The 21,844-nt window shown below is 36.4% G+C and overlaps 1 protein-coding gene across 2 annotated transcripts in view; it reads right to left on the minus strand.

The window, feature by feature from the left end:
• The window catches only part of ARMC2 (armadillo repeat containing 2), a 68,432-nt gene that overhangs the window by 30,925 nt on the left and 15,663 nt on the right, over nt 1-21,844 (minus strand). For both annotated transcript variants that reach the window (XM_050894257.1, XM_050894256.1), the window contains 5 exons: nt 14,095-14,165; nt 10,225-10,317; nt 7,125-7,300; nt 5,711-5,813; nt 2,913-3,133 (listed from right to left, as the gene is read on the minus strand). In XM_050894257.1, coding sequence (XP_050750214.1) covers nt 2,913-3,133; nt 5,711-5,813; nt 7,125-7,300; nt 10,225-10,317; nt 14,095-14,165 — 664 coding nt within the window. The remainder of the gene's footprint in view (nt 1-2,912; nt 3,134-5,710; nt 5,814-7,124; nt 7,301-10,224; nt 10,318-14,094; nt 14,166-21,844) is intronic.

Here is a 21,844-nt window from a genome sequence, read left to right on the forward strand (position 1 = left end):
TATTGACTTTTCCACAAAATACTGGAGGCCTTCTTAGAAACAGCCAGTCTATTCAAACTGTACAAAATAGTTTTGCTACACTTCCAATCATACTGAAAACAGCAGAGATAATAATGACCAAAAAAAAAAAAAAAAAAAGTGTAAAACGTAACATTTTCCTTTCACACATTTGCAAATGAAACCCTTGATTTAAAAAACTAAGTTTATCCACATACAAATAATGGAAGAAAAAAACATTTCTGCAAAGTTGTGGGGAACTTCAGAGAGCTAGTCAATCAGCTGAAAATAATCTGATTTATTAGTTTTATTACTTGGACATCATTTGTTATTTTTAAATGCCCCAACTGGCAAAAACTTCTTTTTATATCTATTTAACATAAATTTCCATCTCTTTCTACTCCACAGAATTCCCATTATATGTATTATACGATTAATGCCAACAGCAGCCAGCAAACATCAGTAAGTAATATGCTTTGTTTTTAATCATCCCCTTCCTGCTCTCAGAAGGATAAATATTTTTAAACTATATAGCCATGAAAAGAGATACAGGACACATATCTCTAATTTAGGTTTTAAAATGCCTACCAAAACTACAACCTAAATTTGCACTCACTGAAATGACCGCACAGCTTCCATATATGAGGCACCATACTCTACTACTTCATCTAAGCTTACTTTTCTTATAGTTTAGGTGTTTTAAGTCACTGTCTATCACCCTGCAAATTACACTGAGAACAGAATCTACTCTGGACCCCCAATCCCTCCTCAATACTTTTCAAAAGGGGCTTTCTAACTAAACTGATAGCCTAAGGCAGCACTGCAGTAGTATTGGGACTTACAAAGTCTAACTAGCAGCGTTCAAGAAAAATACGGTCATTAAAATTTTGATTACATGCAGACCTGAAGTTTGTATACCTTCTCTGGAAAAAGAAGGCTTGGAAATCCCACAGGCAATTTTTGTATAGAATATAAGGTATGATATCAACAAAATGGCACAGATGATTTCAGAATTGTTTAGAGAATTCACGGTGCCACAAGAAACTTAACATTCCCAGTTCTAAAGATAGAAGTTCTCGTGGTTTAACCCCAGCCAGCAACTAAGCCCCACACAGCCACTCGCTCACTCCCCCCCGCTGGGATGGAGGGGAGAATCAGAAGAGTAAAGGTGAGAAAAGTCGTGGGTTGAGATAAAGACAGTTTAATAGGTAAAGCAAAAGCTGTGCGCGCAAGCAAAGCAAAACAAGGAATTCCTTCACCGCTTCCCATGGGCAGGCAGGTGTTCAGCCATCTCCAGGAAAGCAGGGCTCCATCACGCGTAACGGTTACTTGGGAAGACAAATGCCATCACTCCGAACGCTCCCCCCCCTTCCTTCTTCTTCTCCCAGCTTTTTATTGCTGAGCATGACATCATATGGTATGGAATATTCCTTTGGTCAGTTGGGGTCAGCTGTCCCAGCTGTGTCCCCTCCCAACTTGTTGTGCACCCCCAGCCTACCCACTGGTGGGGTGGGGTGAGAAGCAGCAAAGGCCTTGACTCTGTGTAAGCACTGCTCAGCAGTAACTAAAACATCCCTGTGTTATCAACACTGTTTCCAGCACAAAGCCAAAACATAGCCCCATGCAAGCTACTATGAAGAAAATTAACTCTATCCCAGCCAAAACCAGCACAGAAGTGTATAAAAGAGAACTTTGTGATTCATATATTAACTTAATGATGACAGGACCAGATAGGAAAGAAAATAGGAACATGACAAGCACAAAATTTCCAGTTTCATCATACATTCTCCCAGTCTTTAGAAATTTGCCACTTCGGGACTTCCTTAGCCAAATGTAAGTATTAAGTCACATCATTTCATTCAGTGTTTCGTAGCATCTCCCAATCTGTTTATGTTTGTATTAAGATTAGAAACACTATTCTGGAGAGACATACCTCATAGCTCCACTAAAATAAACAGACAAAAATCAGTAATAGTAACATGATGATGTAAGCTATCTGTTTTCTCATATAATTTCAAGTAATATAAAATCCCTTGTTTGTAAGTTAGTAGAGAATTAAAGAAATCTGGCATAATTAGTAGAGAAATTTAGTGTAAACACTATCTCAGAAAATTGTCCAATATATTTTCCTATGAAGTCCCCAAAAGCTTACAATTCCACCATTCACTAGTCTTTCCATCAATAATTTCCAAGACAAATGCCAGGAATCTACCAGGTAAATCCTTGACAAATACAACCACAACCTATGCATAACTTGAGATTTAGCTACATATCCATTTTCTTCTAAAACATTAAGGTTTAAACAGTTTTAGGGCAAAGGATTAGTTTTCATAGCCACCGCTCATCAAGGTACCTCATATGTGAAAAGATAGTTTTGAGCCTGCTGCCTTCAAAAAGATTCAAGAAGTGTTGGCTTTTACAATTACCTTTTCCTTACAGTTCTTCAAAAACACTTTGACAAAGAAATGTAGCTATATTTTCCTATGTGTTTTTTAAAATGCATTATTCTTGTAATAAAAAGCTTTTTGTAATCTCCGAGAGTATTGCAGAACCAGTTTGTATTTATTATTTCAGTTTAAAGAATTTAGACAGGGAACACATTTTTATCTGTGTACTATAATATCGAGAACATTGTCAGCACCATAAAGTAATAGTAAGAAAGCGGATTTATTAGGTACCTAAAAATATTTCTACTAACTTCAGAATTTCTAAAGCCTATAAAATTGACTACACAAAAATACCTATGATAATTAAATTTAGGTCCCGAACAACTTCATGAAAACTTCTTAAAAAGAACTCTATTCAAATACAGGTACAACTCTGTCAGTGGCACACAAGGTTAGCTTACCTCTTCTAATTAAGTTTTTAATTTGCCCTTGAAGTGTGTACTTTTAGAAATAAAAGTAAATGCTAACCTGGACTAATAGGTGGCCCAAGTTGGAGAAATATGTGTCATTTTCTTTTATATTATTAATCTGCTTCATTAGTTGCAGCAACATTTCAACAGCTCCTTTGTTGACCATTTCATTAAGGAGTACGGCATTTCCAGACATGAATTTTATAGCTCCCATGCAATACAGGAGAGCTTCATTGTTTTTTGGTAGATCTTCAGTTCTCAGGACCTCCAACAAACAATCTAAAAGGAAAATCATTATTCAGAAAGCCTAATATTAACATTTATATTTGATACAGTCCAGTCATTGAAGAGATTAACAACTGGGGAAAAAACCTCAGATTGAACTCTTACATTTCTAATAAGTGGGGTAGAAAAACTGGGTATTTGGATTGAAACAAAGAAACAAGTACTGATGAATAAGAGAATGGGCCTGACTTGTTCTCCCAGGCTTCAAGAACCAGCACCAGTTGTAAACATGTAGCAGTAATCATTGAAATCCTCAGTCAAGATTTGCAAAAGTGATTGTGTGTCCCTGGAGTTTTGTGTACTAAACTTGAGACCTTCTAAAGAGGTTTATTCCCACTACTTCCTTAAAAATCAAATGTCTTAAAGCATCTCAAATGGAGCACTAAAAAGCACAGGTGCCTAATTCAAATCTCATATTTGAAGTCTGTTTGTAGCATTTTTAGATATACCTTTTATGTAAGTAAAGTTACCATAAAAGTTTTGCTTTATGCTACCACTGTCAGATATCTGAAATGTTAAAATTAACAGTTGTTAGCACAAGCCCAATGTATCTTTCACAGTCAAATTGAGACATTCTGAATTTGGTGGGTGTATCTTAAATAAGTAATCCTAACCAACTTTATACTTTTGAATTTCTAGTAATTGATTGAAACTGATATTTAATTGTGCTTCCTCTGCTCCATCCAGTTGAATAAAAACATTTTCCCATCTCATTAAACTTAAGAGATTTCTACACTTTTTTCTGTCTCAACTCAAGTTGAAACTCTCTCCAAGTATACCAGTGTACATGGATGAAGTACACACACTCTAGGCTCTTGCCCAAACTCTCACCCTCACCAACTGCCTAGCAGTCAGCTAAATCACTTGGGTTGTGGCAATGTGAGAAATCAATTTCAGGCCCCTGCTCTGCTCAGTATCAAACAGGGTCTTGAACAGTAGTTGTCTATTTTGGGACGAACAGTTAATTTATTTCTTCTACTGGAGCTGCTCCACTGCACATAAATAGTTCACAGGGCCAGAGGAAGAAAAAAAAAAAATTGAATCTATAACCCAGTGACTGCAACAGGAATCACAGTGATTATGATGATAACACAGGTTCACATCTTCGGCTTGGATAAGGTGGGTCCAAAACATAAAGAGTGAATAAATAAACAAACAAACCCCTACCAAAAATGTTCTTTCCTTCACTAGTTTTTAAAATACAGGGAAAGAAGAGCAAGTGAAAGAGAAGTGAGTGAAGATGGAAATGAGAGTAAAAAACCCAATGCTTACACAGACATAGCCACTCAACTTGTCCAGATTTTTGTATGATGCTAATCTCTACAAAACTGTAGTTTTCAAGTATCCGAAGTCAGCAACCCCAATTGCTCAGTTGGGCAATCTGAGCTGTTCTCTTTTCTCCGAGTCCTTTCCTGTTGATCTTACTACTGGAAAGGCTTATCTGGTCTTTATTTCTGACAACACTCACATACTAAACTTTAAGACCATGAATACTCTCATCTATCTAAGCAGATATACACATATGCTTTAACTTATGCACATGCAATAAATGCTTGCAAGGTCAAGGCCTACGTTAATAAAACATAATGAAGTTTTAATGAAAGGAATGACCATTAATCAATACTGAGTATCATTCGTACACTGTCATTTTCTTCATATTTCTCATATTTGCAAGGTGTGTGTGTAGGACATAAATACAGTTACAATCATGAAAGAGATCTTAGAGCCGTTGCTGACAATTCTCCAAAACCATTGGCTCAATGTGCAGCAGCAGCTAAAAAGGCCAATGATCGTTCTCAATAACCTTCCTGATGATGGCCAATGACACAGACAGCATTATTTCGCTTCTGTAAAATTTGGTGCAGACACATCTTGACTTCTATAGACAGTTTTGTTCTGTACATCTCAAGAAGGATCTGCTGCAGTTGGAGGAGGTACATAGAAGGGCTACTAAAACAACTGAGGGAATGACACAACATCCTTTCAAAGAGAGAGCTAAAAGGCTGAGATGCCTCAGTCTGTAGAGGAGAAGGCAGAGATGCGATATGACTGCGGTTTAAAAAAATCATGAAGGTGGAGGGTAAGCTGACTGTAGAAACTCTTACAAATCCTGCAAAACTACAAGCAGAGCCATAATGAAAAGTAGATAGGTTTAAAACAGCAGACAGAGAACTTCTGGAACTTGTTGCTCTGAGATTGCAGAGGCAGACAGAATCAGGAAGTTCAAAAAGGAATTAGGCAAATTAATGAACAAAAGATCTATAAACAGAGACTAAAAAGGATTAGGCCAGGATGCACCATCTAATGTCCCTTATAGAATGTAACAATTCTGGATGCTGGGATAGCACAGGGGAAACGGATCACAGAAAACACATAGGCTTCCATGCTCTCCCTAAACAGCATTCCCTATCGCCACCGTTAGACACAGCACACTGGATTAGATGGACCGTTAGTTTGACCTAGTAGGCAATTTTTAGTGCATGACTAAGTTAACTCTGAGAATGTTTCTTGAAAGATGATCAGTCTAACTATTGAATTTCAACATCTTATATATAAGAACAGAATACATACCTAATAGTCTATCATTTTGAATGATGTAATCATTTTTCTCATTCCTGCAAATTTTAAACGCAAGCTTGCAAACACTGAGAAGATTTTTTCCATCCACTTTCATCTGCAAAGAAAGTAAAAGACGTAAAAATCACAACTAAAATCTACACACAAAAATGCACCATAACATTTTACAAGTTCGGACACCACGGCAAACTTGTATTCTCACAGAACTATTAAATTCCAGCTGAAACCCTGACAGTACACTGAGCCAAACTGAAAAGTTTGCAGAATTAAAGGACTCTGAAACCTAGCTAGTTTAAGCTCTATTTAGCAAACTGTGCTGACTGACTTTAAAATAACACATGATATATAAACTTTTTATATATTTTCTGCAGGTAGTATATGAATAACTTGCACGTTTTTTTTCTCTAATTCACTCTTACAAAGAAATTCTGCACAGGATTCGCTGGTTTGGCATCTATGGCCATACCACAAAGAACTCCAGTACAACAGCACATGTCATAATGGAAGTTATTCTCAAATATCAGAAAACAAGATCTTATGATGTACTAATGGTCATTGAGAGATCATGAAAGGGAAGTAAAAGTGTTAAAAATACAATGACAAGTCTCTTCCTTTCCTCTGCATTTCAAGAGCAATTTCTTCTCTTGTTCATGATTTTTAAAGATTCCACAGAAAAATGTCTGTAACAGAACTTTTTTTTTTTTATAAGCACCACTTAACATCTATGCAGTATCTGAATATATAATTACATCTTCTGATTAAAATAACACAGGCTACCTTAAAGGAGACACCCCCCCCCACCAACACACACACACAAATTACTAAAATGTCTACAACACAATGCCAGCTGGTATCCTTTCACCAGGGACTGTCCATACATACTTAGTAGAAGCTGAACCAATAGGTTCAAAAGCACCAACCTAATTGAGAGTTTTAACCCAAAATACTAAAGAAACAGATAATTACACTTACTCACTTTCCAAAAAAACCCTGGTTTGGTATTTTCAGATAAAGGTATTTAATAAGGTCAAGATATTATTCAAAAACTAAGCTTCATTTCCATGTGTAATTTTTAAAATTATTGTTTTGTTTAAATCCCTGCACGTATATCCCAGCTTAGGACACTGTCTCTTTTCCATGCCTAAGCAATATTCCTGCCACCATACACCAGCTATCCTATTTTGTGTCCCTCCTTCCTCCCCCAGACGTAATTTCTCTGCAAAAAATACGCTCCAATAAGTGCCGATCTGGATGAAATGGGAGATTAGTATCCGTATGGCAGGAAATTGTGCTTAGGAAAGGGTTAGTTTAGACACAGTTTAAAAGTATGAAATGAAAAACTAAATGCAAGTTGTAATTCACGATTTTGAGCTTCACATTCTACCAAACAGCATTTTAAGACACTTACAGCCAGAATAATCTTTGCCAGCTTCAGGCAAAGTGGATCTGAATCAATGCCTACAAGTTTATATAATGTCTTCAGAAGCACACTTCTTCTTTTAAATCTTTTTCCAAGCATATTTCCTTCATTCAAGGCTTGATAGAGCTTTGTGCAAGCCAGACAAAGATTTTCTACGTTGTCTTCTACTTGAAGGGGGTGGGAAGGGAGAGAAAAATAAAAAATAATTATCAGTGCCACCTTTTCCAGAGCATCTCAATAGACAAAGACACAGGAGAACAAAATAAAGAATGGGTTGCACAACAACAAAAATGAGGGGCCCAATAAATCTCTTAAAATGGTAACGCGATCCTCAGAAACAGTTTTATTCTGCTCTTTCAAAAAGAAGAGACTCAAGCCAAGAAGTCACAGAGCCAAAATAATACCTAAAGCTAAAATGAAACTCACCTTTAATGCTTAATAATCAGATTGACCAAATGTCTACCAGGAAACTGTGAATCTGAATACATTCTTTAAAGAGCTCCACCAAACATTACATGTGAGAGACAGTTAAGGAATATTCTTCTGCCCATATACATAACCTAATCTATCGAACCTTGCTGGGATTAAGAACAAGTGAATGTAAAAACTCGTTAGAACTCTCCAATGCATAGTAGAGGTGCAAGATATATTTGAGTGGACTGTTGGCCTATTGACAAAAAAGTCATCTACCTCCTGAGTCCCTCAGACGCTATTTAAAAAATACAAAAATAAAACCTGCAGTAAATTATTACAAAATCTGCATCTCAACACAATGGAATCACGTACATGTTTACTTTAGAGGGAAAAGGAAAAGTCTTGCCTATTTTTAAAATTCAAGAGTGAGGGGGTTTTTTTTTTCATTTCTTACATTTGCTTTTGTCTATAAGGTGACACTAATAAAGCACTGTATAAATCCACTTAAACGGCCTGTATAAACTCTGCATTTACTCAGGATGTACTTCACAGCTGAAATAGCATCATATTCAAGGAGGCAAAGCACTTGTGATGAAATATATATGGACAGGAAATTACGACAAAAAACATTATATCTAAGGCCCCACACCTGTAGGCAGATTCAAGGACCCACCTCTCATGCTGAGCAGTGCCTGGAAGCTCTCAATTTGCAATCATCATACTCAAAGAACAGCAATGACTATGCCATTTCTACGCCCATCATGACAGAAAATTTAACAGAATTTAGCATGATTCTAAACTCTCTGCTCCAGTAAGCAGTGAAACAGGAGTGGCAAGGAACCAAAACTGAAAGGTCTCCACTCCATTTCATCAAAATTAACAACAGCAACAACAACAACAATTATTCATCACTCATCCCATGGGGCATTTTTGAAGCTTATCCTCCCTTGAGTACTGGAATGTAACAAAATAAAGTATTTGCTCCTCTAGAAAAAGAGCCTTTGGGGTTCTATTTGGTTTTGTCATATAACAATCATCTCAAGCGCATGATATTCATAAGATTTTAGACAATAATTAAGTTCCAGGTTAAACTTCAGATTTGTTTTTGAATGGAACGTTTTCTGCAAATATTTTTGAGGGAGAAAGAAGAAGAAAAAGGCTTTTCTATTAATATATAAAAAACTAAATATGACCTAAATGCATGTGCAGGGAATTAGCTGAAAGGTATTAAGCAAGTGACTGCATACAAAATTAAGAAATACTGATTTACTAACAGACCCACTCAAAACATTAAAATTATGGAATTCTAATATTCATTTTGATAGGAAAAACTGCAATTGTGCAGTAAACAGCCTAAATAAAGCAATATAACACGCAGCTGCAGGAGGCCATGATGCAATTCAGTTACAATCTGTGTGAATATTCAAGAAGCAGCAAAACTCTTAACTTTGAATGTAGTACTACAAAAACCTTAATCAACTGGTTAGATAATTTCATCTATTATTAGAAAAACTAAGCCATAATCAAGCTTTTAAAAAAGCTAAAAAAAACCCCAACACACTAGCCAAATCAAGTAAAGACTGAGGAAAAGGGGCATGAAAATTGATTTTCCTTAGTTACATTCATGACAAGGGAAAGACATGATTAGATTTTACCTCTAAATAATATTTTGCTTACCTATAAAGAACATCTCACTATGAACAACTTTAACTCAGTGGTTCATATTTGACAATCTCAGCATTAAGCAAGGAAAATGTGAAGTTGCACAGCTGTTTTCAAATTTCGTGATCACTGTTTTTCTACACATCAGTGACAGATGTGGGAATGAGAATCCTATCTTTTTAAAATAATGATATATTTTGGGAATCACTCAGTACCGTACAGGTGTTTCATATTCATCAACATCTGCAAAATTATGCAAAAAAAATTTTCTAATCTGTACCATGCTATAATGAACACTGCAAAAGATCCCATAAAACAGAATCAATCCCCTAATTTGACACTCACTTTTAACCACTTGTAAAAACAAATCTACTTTCTATATTCCCACCATTCAAATAAATATAATGTCTATAGAAGGCAACTAAACAACCTTTTGAATAAAATGTTAAAATGGATTTCAGAGTTCAATCTTTCAAGCCATACTTAATTTACTCAATTTTGCGTCAATATTCTGGGTCATTACGTACTTTTCTGAGACACCTAACACTTTAAGCACAAATGGAAATTTTCATTAAGATTTCCTTAGTTTTCTAAAATTAATTGAGACCTTCAATACAGTCTATGCTTAAAACAGTGAATCTGTGCAGTACTTTATTCTTAAAATTATTACCTCATCACTGACTGCTAAGCTGGCAGAGCTATGTTGTCTAAAATAAGGTAATTTAATCAGACAAGATCTTCTCTAAACCAGTATTTTTTTTACAGAATCACAGAATGGTTGAGGCTGGAAGCGACCTCTGGAGGTCATCTGGTCCAACCCCCCGGCTCAAGCAGGGCCACCTCGAGACAGCTGCCCAGGCCAGGTTTACACTGCAAAGTCACTGAACATATGAAAGCATAAAAGACTACATAGTCCAACTACTGTTACTCTTTTGTAGTAAACACAAATAAGTCCCATGTTTCCTGCAGGAAATAGTACAGACAGTACACCCTTTCAAGAACAGTTACCCACCTCCTCCCAGTTCGTGCAGAATTGGTAGAATCTTTATATGCCAAAAGATTTCTTCCTCTTCTGATTCATTGATTCTTGTTTCATCTTCTAAGCCTTCAAAATACATTCAAAACAAAAGCACATATTCAGTGAAGGTTTCAACTTCTACACAAATAAATAGCTACAAATACTTTATTAATCAGTCAGAAAAGAAATCTAAAAATGTCACATTTTGCTATATTCTGGGTTATTCTACCTATTCAAACTTTTGTTTTTATTTACATTTTCTCAAAAACAAAAGTTTCAAACAAAACTAGATGGATAAATGTTTTGATATGTAAAGCTGTACCGTAAAGCCCGTTTGTTTTTGTTTGCTGACAATGTTTCATTTGATCGCTGAATAGGAAGGTAATGACTACTTTTACATCAACATGTCCTACTATTTTTCAGCTCTGTGTCCACATGACAGCTTGTTCCGTGTTAAAAAATATCCATACTACAGACAATCTTCTAGGATTGTACAATTTTATCTAGTACACATGCACAATATTACACTAAGCTTGGTTAACTGACTCTTTGGTCAGTTAGGGAAAAATAGTCTTGTTAGTTATTACATCCTGTTAGCAATTCTAACCACTTCATGCAATTAGTTTTGAGAACTTCTTGACTAAATTTTTGTAAAATGCATGTTTCCCTCCTATTCTTTGTGATGTTAACAATTTCTCACACAGCATCTTGGGAAATGAACAGCAAACTACAGATATCTGAAAGATGTTTTGCCTCCAATAAACATGACAGAAACCTTGAAGGCAACCAACTCCCAGTTTTCTTGGCCACCCTCAACCAATTTCCTCCACAGTGACTGAGAAAGAGCTACTGTTCATTATCAGAAACCTTGTCCACTTCACAAAGAGAAGTTTTAAAAAATATTTCAGCTTTTTTTATACTTTGCTTCGAAACGAAAAGACAAAAAAAGTCTATCAGCAGACATCAAGTTAAAAATTGGTAGACCAAAAAAAAATCAGCAGTATGAAATTATTCTAGAAACAAGACTGGGAGCGTGGATCTGTTTTGAGACTGGACAAGGGAGTTGGTGAAACATGATTTATTAGAAAATGGATTCCAGGATTGACTTTCATATGGATGCAATATCACAGGGAATTATTCCAACTTGCTGAACACCCTTTTCACATTCACCTGGCACTATGTGAAGTGAAAAAATTCTGGTCCTGACCATTGGCCCACTACAGCTGGAGAGCCAGAGTTTCTGCGCAACTTGAGTTTTAAAGGATCTAACAATTGCTTACAAGGTGCATGTAGGCATATTTTTGGAGTTCAAGATTAGGTTAAGCTCCTTATCTTGCAGGCAACCAAAACTGTTGTTATAAAGATGGGGTTTGGTTTGTTGTTTGTTTGTGGGGGTTTTTTGTGGTTTTTTTTTTAAACTAGGGAAATAAAAGTCACACAACTCCACTAAATAACAAGAAAGCCATTAAGACTAGAATATATACATTTTTTAAGTGACAGATTTGTCAGAAAGTGTCTCCTACTGTTCATTACTAGCTCTTACATTTAAATGACAATGTAAACTCTTAACATAATCATTATCAAACACAAAAAATACTGTACTACATGGAAACACTGATATTGAGAGGTTTGCATCATGAGAACAGTATCTCAGATCTTAAACAGTGAAACAATTAAAAACTTCCTATTTTAAAAGCTTGCTCTTTAAAAAAAAAAATCCAGACTTTTTGAGTATCTGTATTAACGTTAACTGTCTACCTATATTTTACACAGAATGAATCTATCAATTATATCTATTTCAACAGATTACACAAAAATGCTGCTCTTTCATAAGTAATACACTGCTATGTTATTACAATAACTATGTATTGTTGGTGTGTGCATATATACATATTAGTATAAGTACATGTTATTATTATTACTTATTTTGCAGACCTTTTTTATTTTCTAGATCAAATGAGTTAATAGTCTTATTTAGATCGATGAGTAGTTTAATTAATAAAACACTATGCAGCATTTGCAATGAAGTGAAAGTTCTGCTCTGGATACGTAAGAGCACAGCTGAAATGAGAACACTAGAATAGTTTGCACTGTTCCCTCCTGCCACAAAACCCACATATTGACTCAATTATTTCTTTTCTTTCCAATTTGTAGCTACCTCTCAAACTGAAAGATGGGACTGACTTTCTAACTACGGACACGCTTAACTTTATTAAGCGAGAAATAGAATAGTTCATGTATGCATTTGCAGATATGACCAAACTTCTCACTAGAAAAAAAATTAACAGTCATTCAATTTTTAGTTCAGAACAAAAAGAACTGATTTTTTATGCCACTCTGCTGCAGTTGTCTCACATTCATCAGAAAAATATAGCTACCTAAAAGTCATAATGGCATAATTTTTTTTAAACAAATCTCTCTTTTAACTAGGAAAAAAAAAAGATAATCAGCTTTTACTAAACAATATTAATCCTAGCAATAAGAATGAACAGGAAATACATGATTATAAAGAAATTCAACATTAATAAATTGCAAACTTGCATGTGTCTCAGTCCTGGGAGATTTTTAAGCTGCTGATGAAAAGTTATGGCACTAGCCATATTTAAAATTTTGCAGAAGCTGTCCTGAACCTTCTAATTGAGCGAATCACAATTCAACAGCAAAAATACTCAAGCAAAAGAATTCAGCAAGTTGAAGTTCGTTGTCTCATTTTTTCATAGGTCTTAACCACAGCTTTGCACTCTGGTCAAAAAAAAAAAAAAAAAATCACTAATCAGTCTACATTTATTGGTTGCTGTTTTTAGCATGTAAATACAAGAGCCTTAGCAACACTGAGCTTTCAAAAGCTGTGTACTGCCTGACTTATCATGTTTAGCCTTTTCACAGAATACTGAGTGGCTATGAATTTATCAATATTAAAACAGTCTACCTCCTCTCTAAAATGTGAAAGTATAAACACAAATCGTATCAGGAAATAGAAATAATCTGTAAATGAACACTCCTCCCAGCACCCCACTATAGAGAAGAAATGATTGAGAATTCCTACTGCTATCCCACTGTTTATTCTGGGATTAAAGACAAAGTATGCACAAACTAAGGAAGCTACATAATGTTAAAAAAAGTAGATATAAAAAGAAACAATGCTAACAACACACATGATTTTTTCAATAGCACCAATAAAATAGCACAAATAAATTAAAAGGCTTATAAACAGAGAAAATACAGCCCCATAGAATACTAACTCCCATGACATGGTAAATACTCTCAGCTCCTCTGAAGGAAATGAAAGCAGAGCACATTACAGCCTTCGCCAGAATGATCCAGAATAATGCAACTTCTCAGTTCTGGAAAAATAGTAATAAAGCATAATAATAGCAGTGTAGAAACTTCAGGTTTCCATACCAGACTTGCAAATATGCACTTGCCGTGTATGAAATGTGCAAGCTATGAGGAAATATTACTTAAAATCTGTGACGTAAAATGAGCAAAATGCATCCCTACAGGGCAATCCAGAACCTGTATCTTCAGCTAATATAGCTCGGCATAACTTTATTAGTTTCTGTGCAACCATGCCAATTTACAAAAAGTGATGGGCAAACAAGGTGTTAATGGATTGGCAAATTCGTAAGCCTACATATGGGAAAAACAAGAGAGAAAATATAAGCAGATTTTTAGAGTGAGGATCTCTTTAATATTGTTTCTCTTTACCAACAACACTAAAGAAAACCCAATACATCTAGAAAACCAAAAATATTGTTCAGTGAATAAAGAAGAAAAAGATCTTAAAATCACAAAAATTAAATTATTTCTATTTGACTGTATTTCACATTTTTTGATTGGAGATTGAAATGCCTTATGAAGTACCTGTTACTCTTCTCTTCCAGCCTGTACTCCGTGGCCATGATGAACTTGTGCCAGGCTTTTTCATCTGGTCACTAAAAGATACAGTATAAATACACACAAAGATACACACAAAGTATATCAGAATACAATGCTCAAAATGCTTCTTTCTTCACATGCACTCAGTATGAGATCTGCATATTAATAACTAATTGGAAAAGATTGTAAGTTATTTTACTAAGTTAGTAGGTTATCTGCTCATTAGAAGTGACATATAAATACAACTTCCTCCAGTATGTATTACAGAAAGCTCCTTCAGAAATACTGACATATTTACACCACAAGAGGTCACCATTATGGAACACAAAACCTAAAGCATTTCCACTTGTACAGTAAAACTGCAAGCTGAACCAAACTAAACTCACAAAGAGCCAATTTTTATTTTATCATCAGTTTCATTAACTGAATATAAACTCAACTAGCTTAAAACTGTAAGTTCATCCATTCACAAGGACAGTGTTTTCTTCTGATAGAATTAACACTTTAAAAAGATTTAATAAGAAGAATTTTCAAAGAAACACTTTAGTAAACTTTAACATAAATATTAGAATTTCCAGGTCTGCCTGTGAATTATTGCGAACTGCATAGTAGTCACTAGTTCTGTTAGTACGAGAAACATGTATGTTGTCATTTCTTTGTAAAGCAACAGTGAGTAGTGCCGTAATTCCTGCTGATTGTATGATTAGTCTTTCTTTGGCCAGAGGAAACAATTACATACATCTGTGACAAATCTATTCTGTTTGCCTAGCTACACACTCAAGCAGCACTGATCTAAAAGACATATACAAGATATAAACTCTTTGCTATTAAACAGGAATCTTTCCTCCTTTAAATTCTGTACTAAAGACAAAGGTCTTAATCTATGTTTTCTATTCTTAGTGTATGTTTAATTTAACACTTATTCCATTTATAGTTCACGTACCAATACAACCTAATCTCCTAAATTTCCTTCTAAAGATAGCAGTAGTGTGTTAGCAATGTTATTTCAATTTTTTTTAACCTGTTAATTTAGTTGCTGTAAGGCTTAAAGCTAAACTGTTGTTTAAGTGGTTTGCTGGATTGCCGCCTAAATCCTGTCTGCCAGTCCAGACAGAAGATGTAAGTCATCCTATCAACAGATGGAGACAGAATAAAAGACAAAGCTCTTGTAAGATCACTTCCCTACAAAAGGGACTGGATAGCTCACTGTGATCAGTCAAAAATTTCCCAAGCAATCACATTACAGAGGAACACTTGCTTCATTATGGCTAACAGTGAATAATGCTTTCTTTTAACAGCATGAGGATTTAAGTGCTCCAAAATCCAAATGCTTACACAAACTATCTTGAAATTATTTCAGCACATATATGGCAATTCCTGCTCCTCTGGAGAAGCAATGCTAAAAAAAAAAAAAAAAAAAAAAAAAAAACCAAAACCAAAAACAAGTGCTTGCAACTCTAAAATAGACTGATATCTGTAAGAAAGAAGGTTTCTACAGCACATATTAAATACAGTTCAGTGTATTAAAAGAAATCAAAATTTGGTTCCAGTTATGTGAATACCTTGTCCTACAAACTTCAAACATTTAAGAAATGATTCTACAAGGTTCAGCCATCCCTGAAATCAAGACTATAACCTGAAAGGACACTGGATAAGCAAGAGAATAACAACTTCAGTCACCTAATACTAACCCAGCTATATTCAGAAATCAGTATCTTCAGAATTATATGTAGGCATGATGATATTATCTGCCTATATGAATATGGATGTTTGAGTTTGCTTTCCTCAGAAGAAGAGTTTTGTAACTATATCCTGTCTGTGCCTCTTCCTCTAAACTGTAAATCCACAGGATGAATCCAAGAAACCTCAACAGAGACAATCCTACAAGTTTTGTAGGAAACAAAAGCAGCTGAACAGAAAAGACACTAAAGCAAAGGATGTGGTAACCTGAACACTTATCAGATAGAAACACTACTTACGTGAGATGAAGGGTAAGATCGTGTCAAAGTCTGAACTGCATTAAAAAAAAAAGTTTGGTTGGAACCTATGATTTCTTAAACACCAGTATCAACCAGTTTAGAGACGTACGTGAGTAGGAAAGCAGATTGCAGTACTGCTCGTATCTGTGCTTTTGGGAAACATCCTCATAAGTTAAACAGCTTAACTGGAACTCTCATTATTTTCAGAAAAAGAATACACTGAATACATACATAAATGAGAACGACTGGTGGGCAGGCTTATCTTTAGGGAGTATGTACAATTTATGAATTTTGTGAGAGATTATAAAATCCCTGTATATATCTTTACCATACTGCCAACTCCATTTTAGTTACAGAGACTTTTGCTTCTTTGTTATCTTTTCACTTTCATGTAGGGCTGAAACTTAAGCAGCAATATCTTATTAAGAACTATGCAGTTAAAATGTAATCAACCTACTCTAAAAAATAAGTTACCTTCTATTGAAGGGAACTGGCTTGTCAAGAGAGTGGTTGCCTTGGAAACAAAGGCAATTGGCAGAAATCTGATCATCTGATAAGGGACTCATCAAGAAATCAACTGACAGAGGCTCTGATGATTTACAGAGGAAAAAGAACTTGGCAGCTGGATCTTCTCTGTCCTTCTCATATAAGGGAGATCATAGTAGCCCCTATAAGGAACACTGCTTTCTTGAATGTACACAGAATATGAGGACTTCCAAAAGAAAGGTGAGCCAGCACTGCAATAGTGTGTTCAGTATTTTTCCCTGGTGAAAGAATACATAATTAAGTGAAAGCAGCATTTATTCAGAAACTTCTGCATGTTTAGATGTTTACTTGCTTGTTCTTGCCATAAGCCTCTTGTTAATGGTAAATCTGCAAACTCTCACCTTCAGTGGTATTCCAGGGAAAACTACATTTCTAAGAACTGCATCCCAGAGGCAAAGAATTGGGCTTGTTCTCTCCAAAGAAGCTGTACACAACAGCAAGGCCTGATTCACAAATGTGAGTGCAAGATCCCAATAGAGGAACAGTGCTTGGGCTCTTTCCTCATACAGCAGAGCCTTAAACATCTGAGAATCTGGCTACCTCTTTACTTGTAAAACAGAGTCTGGCAATGGGCCTGAATTTTGGGCCACACCTTTCCCTACAGTTAGACCCTTAGCATGGTCCCTCCTACGGTTTTGGCCCAAGAAAGGTAGTACTTTCCTTGACAAATGCCTGGGCACAGGGCACAGACAAGCAGAGGTAGGGACATTACCAGCCAATACTTTGTGTGTGGTAGGGAGGGGGTTAAAAATACTTTCCTTGTATTAACATAACCCATGGCACAGCAGTTGGCCACCAAGCCAGAGACTAACTCCTTTGTTTAATTTTTATTAATTATTAGTACAGATGTAGCCCTGGTGCCCCACCAATTATTTAGTTACCAGTTAAAAGGGACACATAGCCTAATACTAACAAGCTAATGCTTCTCTACAGAATTGTCTCTAACAAGCACTTTCGATCAGTGAGGTAGCAAAGCCTAACTAGAAAGAAAAGAGAATATGATCACCTTTTCGGAATTGTCGACCTTGAAGGCATACCCTTTAGACACCACCCTCTCCTCTCCTCATCGTGAGGTTCTTGTAACACCTACATATTCTTACAACTTTGGGAGGCAAAACTAGAAAATATGGAAGTGGGAGAACAGAGGAGCACAGTAATTGAGATAGTGCAACAAAGGATAAAGAATATGAGGATTAGTTTTCAAAGAGAAGAGTAGGAATATCTTTTGCTCATGCAAAAGATAAGGGCAGTGGGTATGGAAAAGGCCATAAGCCCCATACTATCTGCTTCTGCAAGTGCCAAGATCTCACACAACTTTGCTCCTCCAGAGATTATGAGTCTGTTCTCTTGCACCCATGTAAACTGAATCTGTGGACTCTCTCTCTTGAAGTAGAGATAGGAACTGGGACTCTCCCATGTAAACTGGAATCTGAACAGTCTCTTACAAAGGCAGATAGCTACTCATACGTAGACAGTGCATAGCATGCCCTTAGTAAACACTGTGAGGAAGCCATACACAGTAGACACTAGCTGGTGTCTGGAAATAGATTTCTTTTCCATTTTTAAACAAAGAAATGAAAATGAATTACCAACTTTGTGATCTGGAAGATAACAAGATTCTGCAGAGCACCCTTAACTTTGTATTTATAGGTATCTTTTGTTGGCAAATTCTACATGACTGCTTAAGGCAACTTCTTTGGGGTAGGGGGGGTGGTTGAAGACACCAGAAGAACCAAACCGGTTTCCATTGACAGAAATAGAAGGAATATTAGGCTTAACATCCAAGGACTTTATGGAGACTAACAAAACACCATTTTCTCTCAGTCAGCTCCACACAAAACTTTCCAAATAGTAGTAAATCTCAAACATCAGCAACATTTAAACCAGAAAAGGTAACTTGGAAGATACTTGGAAAAACACACAGCACACTGCCTTTTGAAGGCATCACCTGCATAAACTAAACTACAATAATTTACATAAACAACTAAAATTTACAGAACGTATGTTTACATACTTTTTATAAAAATACGAAAGAGAATATGGTCTAGTTAGTCCAAAAGCTTGTCTTCAACTACCTCTTTTTAGTGTATCAGAAGAAGATATAAAACTGGTAAGTACACACACTCACAGAAAAACCTCTTCAGAAGTTCCTTCCTGATAAGAAGCCTTAGTCTGTGTTGCCACCACGTGAAAGATCTCTTATCATCCATGTGCTCTCAATAAAACATTGGCCTCATTGCTAACCTCTAGTAGCATTTTCTAAGGTAAAGTAATATTTAGTTAGGGGGTGGGATTCAGGTTTTTTTTAAATAAATTTCTAAGGCATTTGAGTTTATTGCCTCTCAATTTCCTTTTATTTCTTTGATGCCCTTTTTCTTAAGTCAAAAAACTGTAATTATGAGCATACATTTCTACACATCTATATCTGCAGAGAATTTTCTATATCTATAGAACCATGATTCTAATCTTCTAAGTTCCTTCCTTGTAAGCAAATCTAAGCCCCTGATAATTTCATTGTTTGTCCTTAGAGCCCTTTTATTTTTTGTCTTTATTTTGATAAGGTAAGCAAAACCAGTCGTAATTAATCTAAAAGTACTCTAGCCATTTATGTAACAAAGATATACAAAAGCCATAATAGGTCACGCTGAAAGTCCACCTTGCTCACTGTCTTCTAACAGTGACCAAAAAGCTTCTTAGATGCCTCCAGCAAATAGAAGGTGCTGTTGGGGTGCCCTGCCTGCAGTTCTCCTTCAGTATCTGCCTTCATGTTTTTCACCCTGATGCATTCCCCCTCCTCTTCTTTTTTCTTCCATTTTCCCCCAATAGTCACTCAATTTCTCCCCAATGTCTTTTCCTTCATTCCACCCCCTTCAGCCCCCATGAACTTCCTTTCTTCTAGTTAATTTAAAATCCAAAAATGTGACTCAGATTTTTACAAATTTTATTTTGGATCCTTGATATATCTATGTTTTCAGGTCTTCAAATGTCTAGGAGAGCAATTTCTAACTTTTCACAAGGCTCTAAAAACAGCCTAGGCACTGCAATAAGTAAAAGATGCAGACTGTTTATACATAAATAAAAGCACTGAACATCTGATTTTACAAACATACATTGTGTGCATTGGAAACCCAGACATGATATCTACACCCAAAAATCAAGACATTTCACTAAGTGGTAAGAAGAACAGATTTAGAGCAATGCTAAGCAGATCCTGGGGGCCTGCTCAGGCAAGCCAGACGTATCAAAAGGACTACTAGGCACAAAGGTGTTCTTTCAGACTAAATCAGAGCTCAGTCCCCCTGATTGTGGGTAATCCTGAAACAGATATGCCATTTAGAAAGACTGTTCTTTGAGATGTTACTGACATTCAGAGTATGACTACATCTACACTGTAATCTGGGTTTATTTTTAATGCTAGCAGTATCCAGGATGGCATGCCTTCTATTGACAAGGATCATTTGGCTATTTAAGCAGTTGTGTGTTTTCCTTTCAACCAAAGACTCCCAAATTCTATATGGACTACAAAGGGAAAAGCTGCAAGGATGTGTTGTGAAAGTATATACAACCAATAAGTCTCTAAAAAGAACAGTCACAGGTAAATAGCTAGTTTTTCCTCTTTTGAGTGCCTGTCACAGGAGAGAAGGAAGAACTCTTGTCACGCAACCAATGAGGGTATCACAACGCACCCTCCCTTCAGGTATTTATATACATTGATAAGACCCCTTCCAAGCCTTCTCTTCTCCAGGCTAAACAGTCCCAGCTCTCTCAGCCTTTCCTCATATGAAGGACTCCCTTCATCATCTTAGTAGCTGGAGTCTCTCCAGCTGCTCCATATCTCTGTTGCACTGGGAGCCCAGAACTGGACCCAGCACCCCAGGTGTGGTGGAGGTTTTTAAGACACAAATGAACAGGGTGCTAGATAATCTCATCTAAGCTCCCTTTTCCACAAAAGGTTAGACCAGATGATCTTTTGAGGTCACTTCCAATCCCAGCTGTTCTATGAACTTGGTGTCCACCAGGACCCCCAGGTCTTTTTCCGCAAAGCTGCCTCCTAGCTGGACGGCCCCCAGTATATACTGGTGCCTGGGGTTGTTCCTCCCCAGGTGCAGGACTTTGCACTTGCCTTTGTTAAACTGCATGAGGTTCCTGTCAATCCGTTTCTCCAGCCTGTCAAGGTCGTCAAGGTCCCTCTGGACAGCTGCACAACCCTCTGGTGTATCAGCTAATGGGTTGCTTATATACTGACTGCCAGTTATCGTTTTTCTAAATTATTCAGAACTGTGGTCTCATGAACTGCCCATCAGGTCTCCTGGCAAGGAGCACTGGGGAGCACAGTGCAGATACCCAAGGCTCTAGACCAAGTTTATCAGGGCACAGCCAGACTCAGCATCTTCATCTCAGAAAGAAGGATGGCAGCTCCAGGGAAAGTTAAAAGGAACTAATGGTGATCCTGCGAATCAGGACAAGAAGGATGATGCAGCAGACCCTGAGTCAGCAGCAAGGGACAAGGTGGTGCAAGAACCCCATGGCAAAGGAGAAGGGGAGTTAGATGTGGAGCTGGAGCAAATGAGAGAGACCGCGACTGATTTTCTCAGATAACGTTCAGTTACACAATGCTTAGGAACCACCACTTTAGAACATAAGCCCTCTGCTACCATGATTCTTCCACCGTAACTGTTTAGTGATCAGGAAACAAGAGTTCTAACTCTAAATGATAGTTACTGATTTTAATAACAAGACACTGCTCTGTAGACTTTGAAAGGACATGTAAACAACATCCTAGTATTTTTGCCAAAGCAACTAATAGGAATTGTTTTTAGCTTTTGGCAAAATGAGAAAAATGAGTATTTTGCTTTATCATTCACTCTCACAGAAATTAATTTTTCCATATGCCAATTAACATTTGCATTTTTCATTAATCCATTTATTCCTATTTAATTATACTATCCAGACCTTTTATGTTGCCAAAAGGACATCAGAATTAGTTTTCTGTATTGTCTTTCATTGGTTGAATAGTAGGGAATATGTTTTTGCAGTTTTTGTTTTGTTTTAAATCAAGTGATTTCTTCCTGACCCATCACTTAGCACTTGAAAGGCACTATGTCTTTTTAGACAAAGAATTGACCTTCACTGAAACACTGAAGAGAATGTGTCCCTATTTTGCTCAACTACCACTGAACTTTCCTTCCTATGATGTCATCTCAGGGACA

Source organism: Gymnogyps californianus, chromosome 3, assembly GCF_018139145.2.
Source record: "Gymnogyps californianus isolate 813 chromosome 3, ASM1813914v2, whole genome shotgun sequence".
Classification (NCBI taxonomy): Eukaryota; Metazoa; Chordata; class Aves; order Accipitriformes; family Cathartidae; genus Gymnogyps; species Gymnogyps californianus.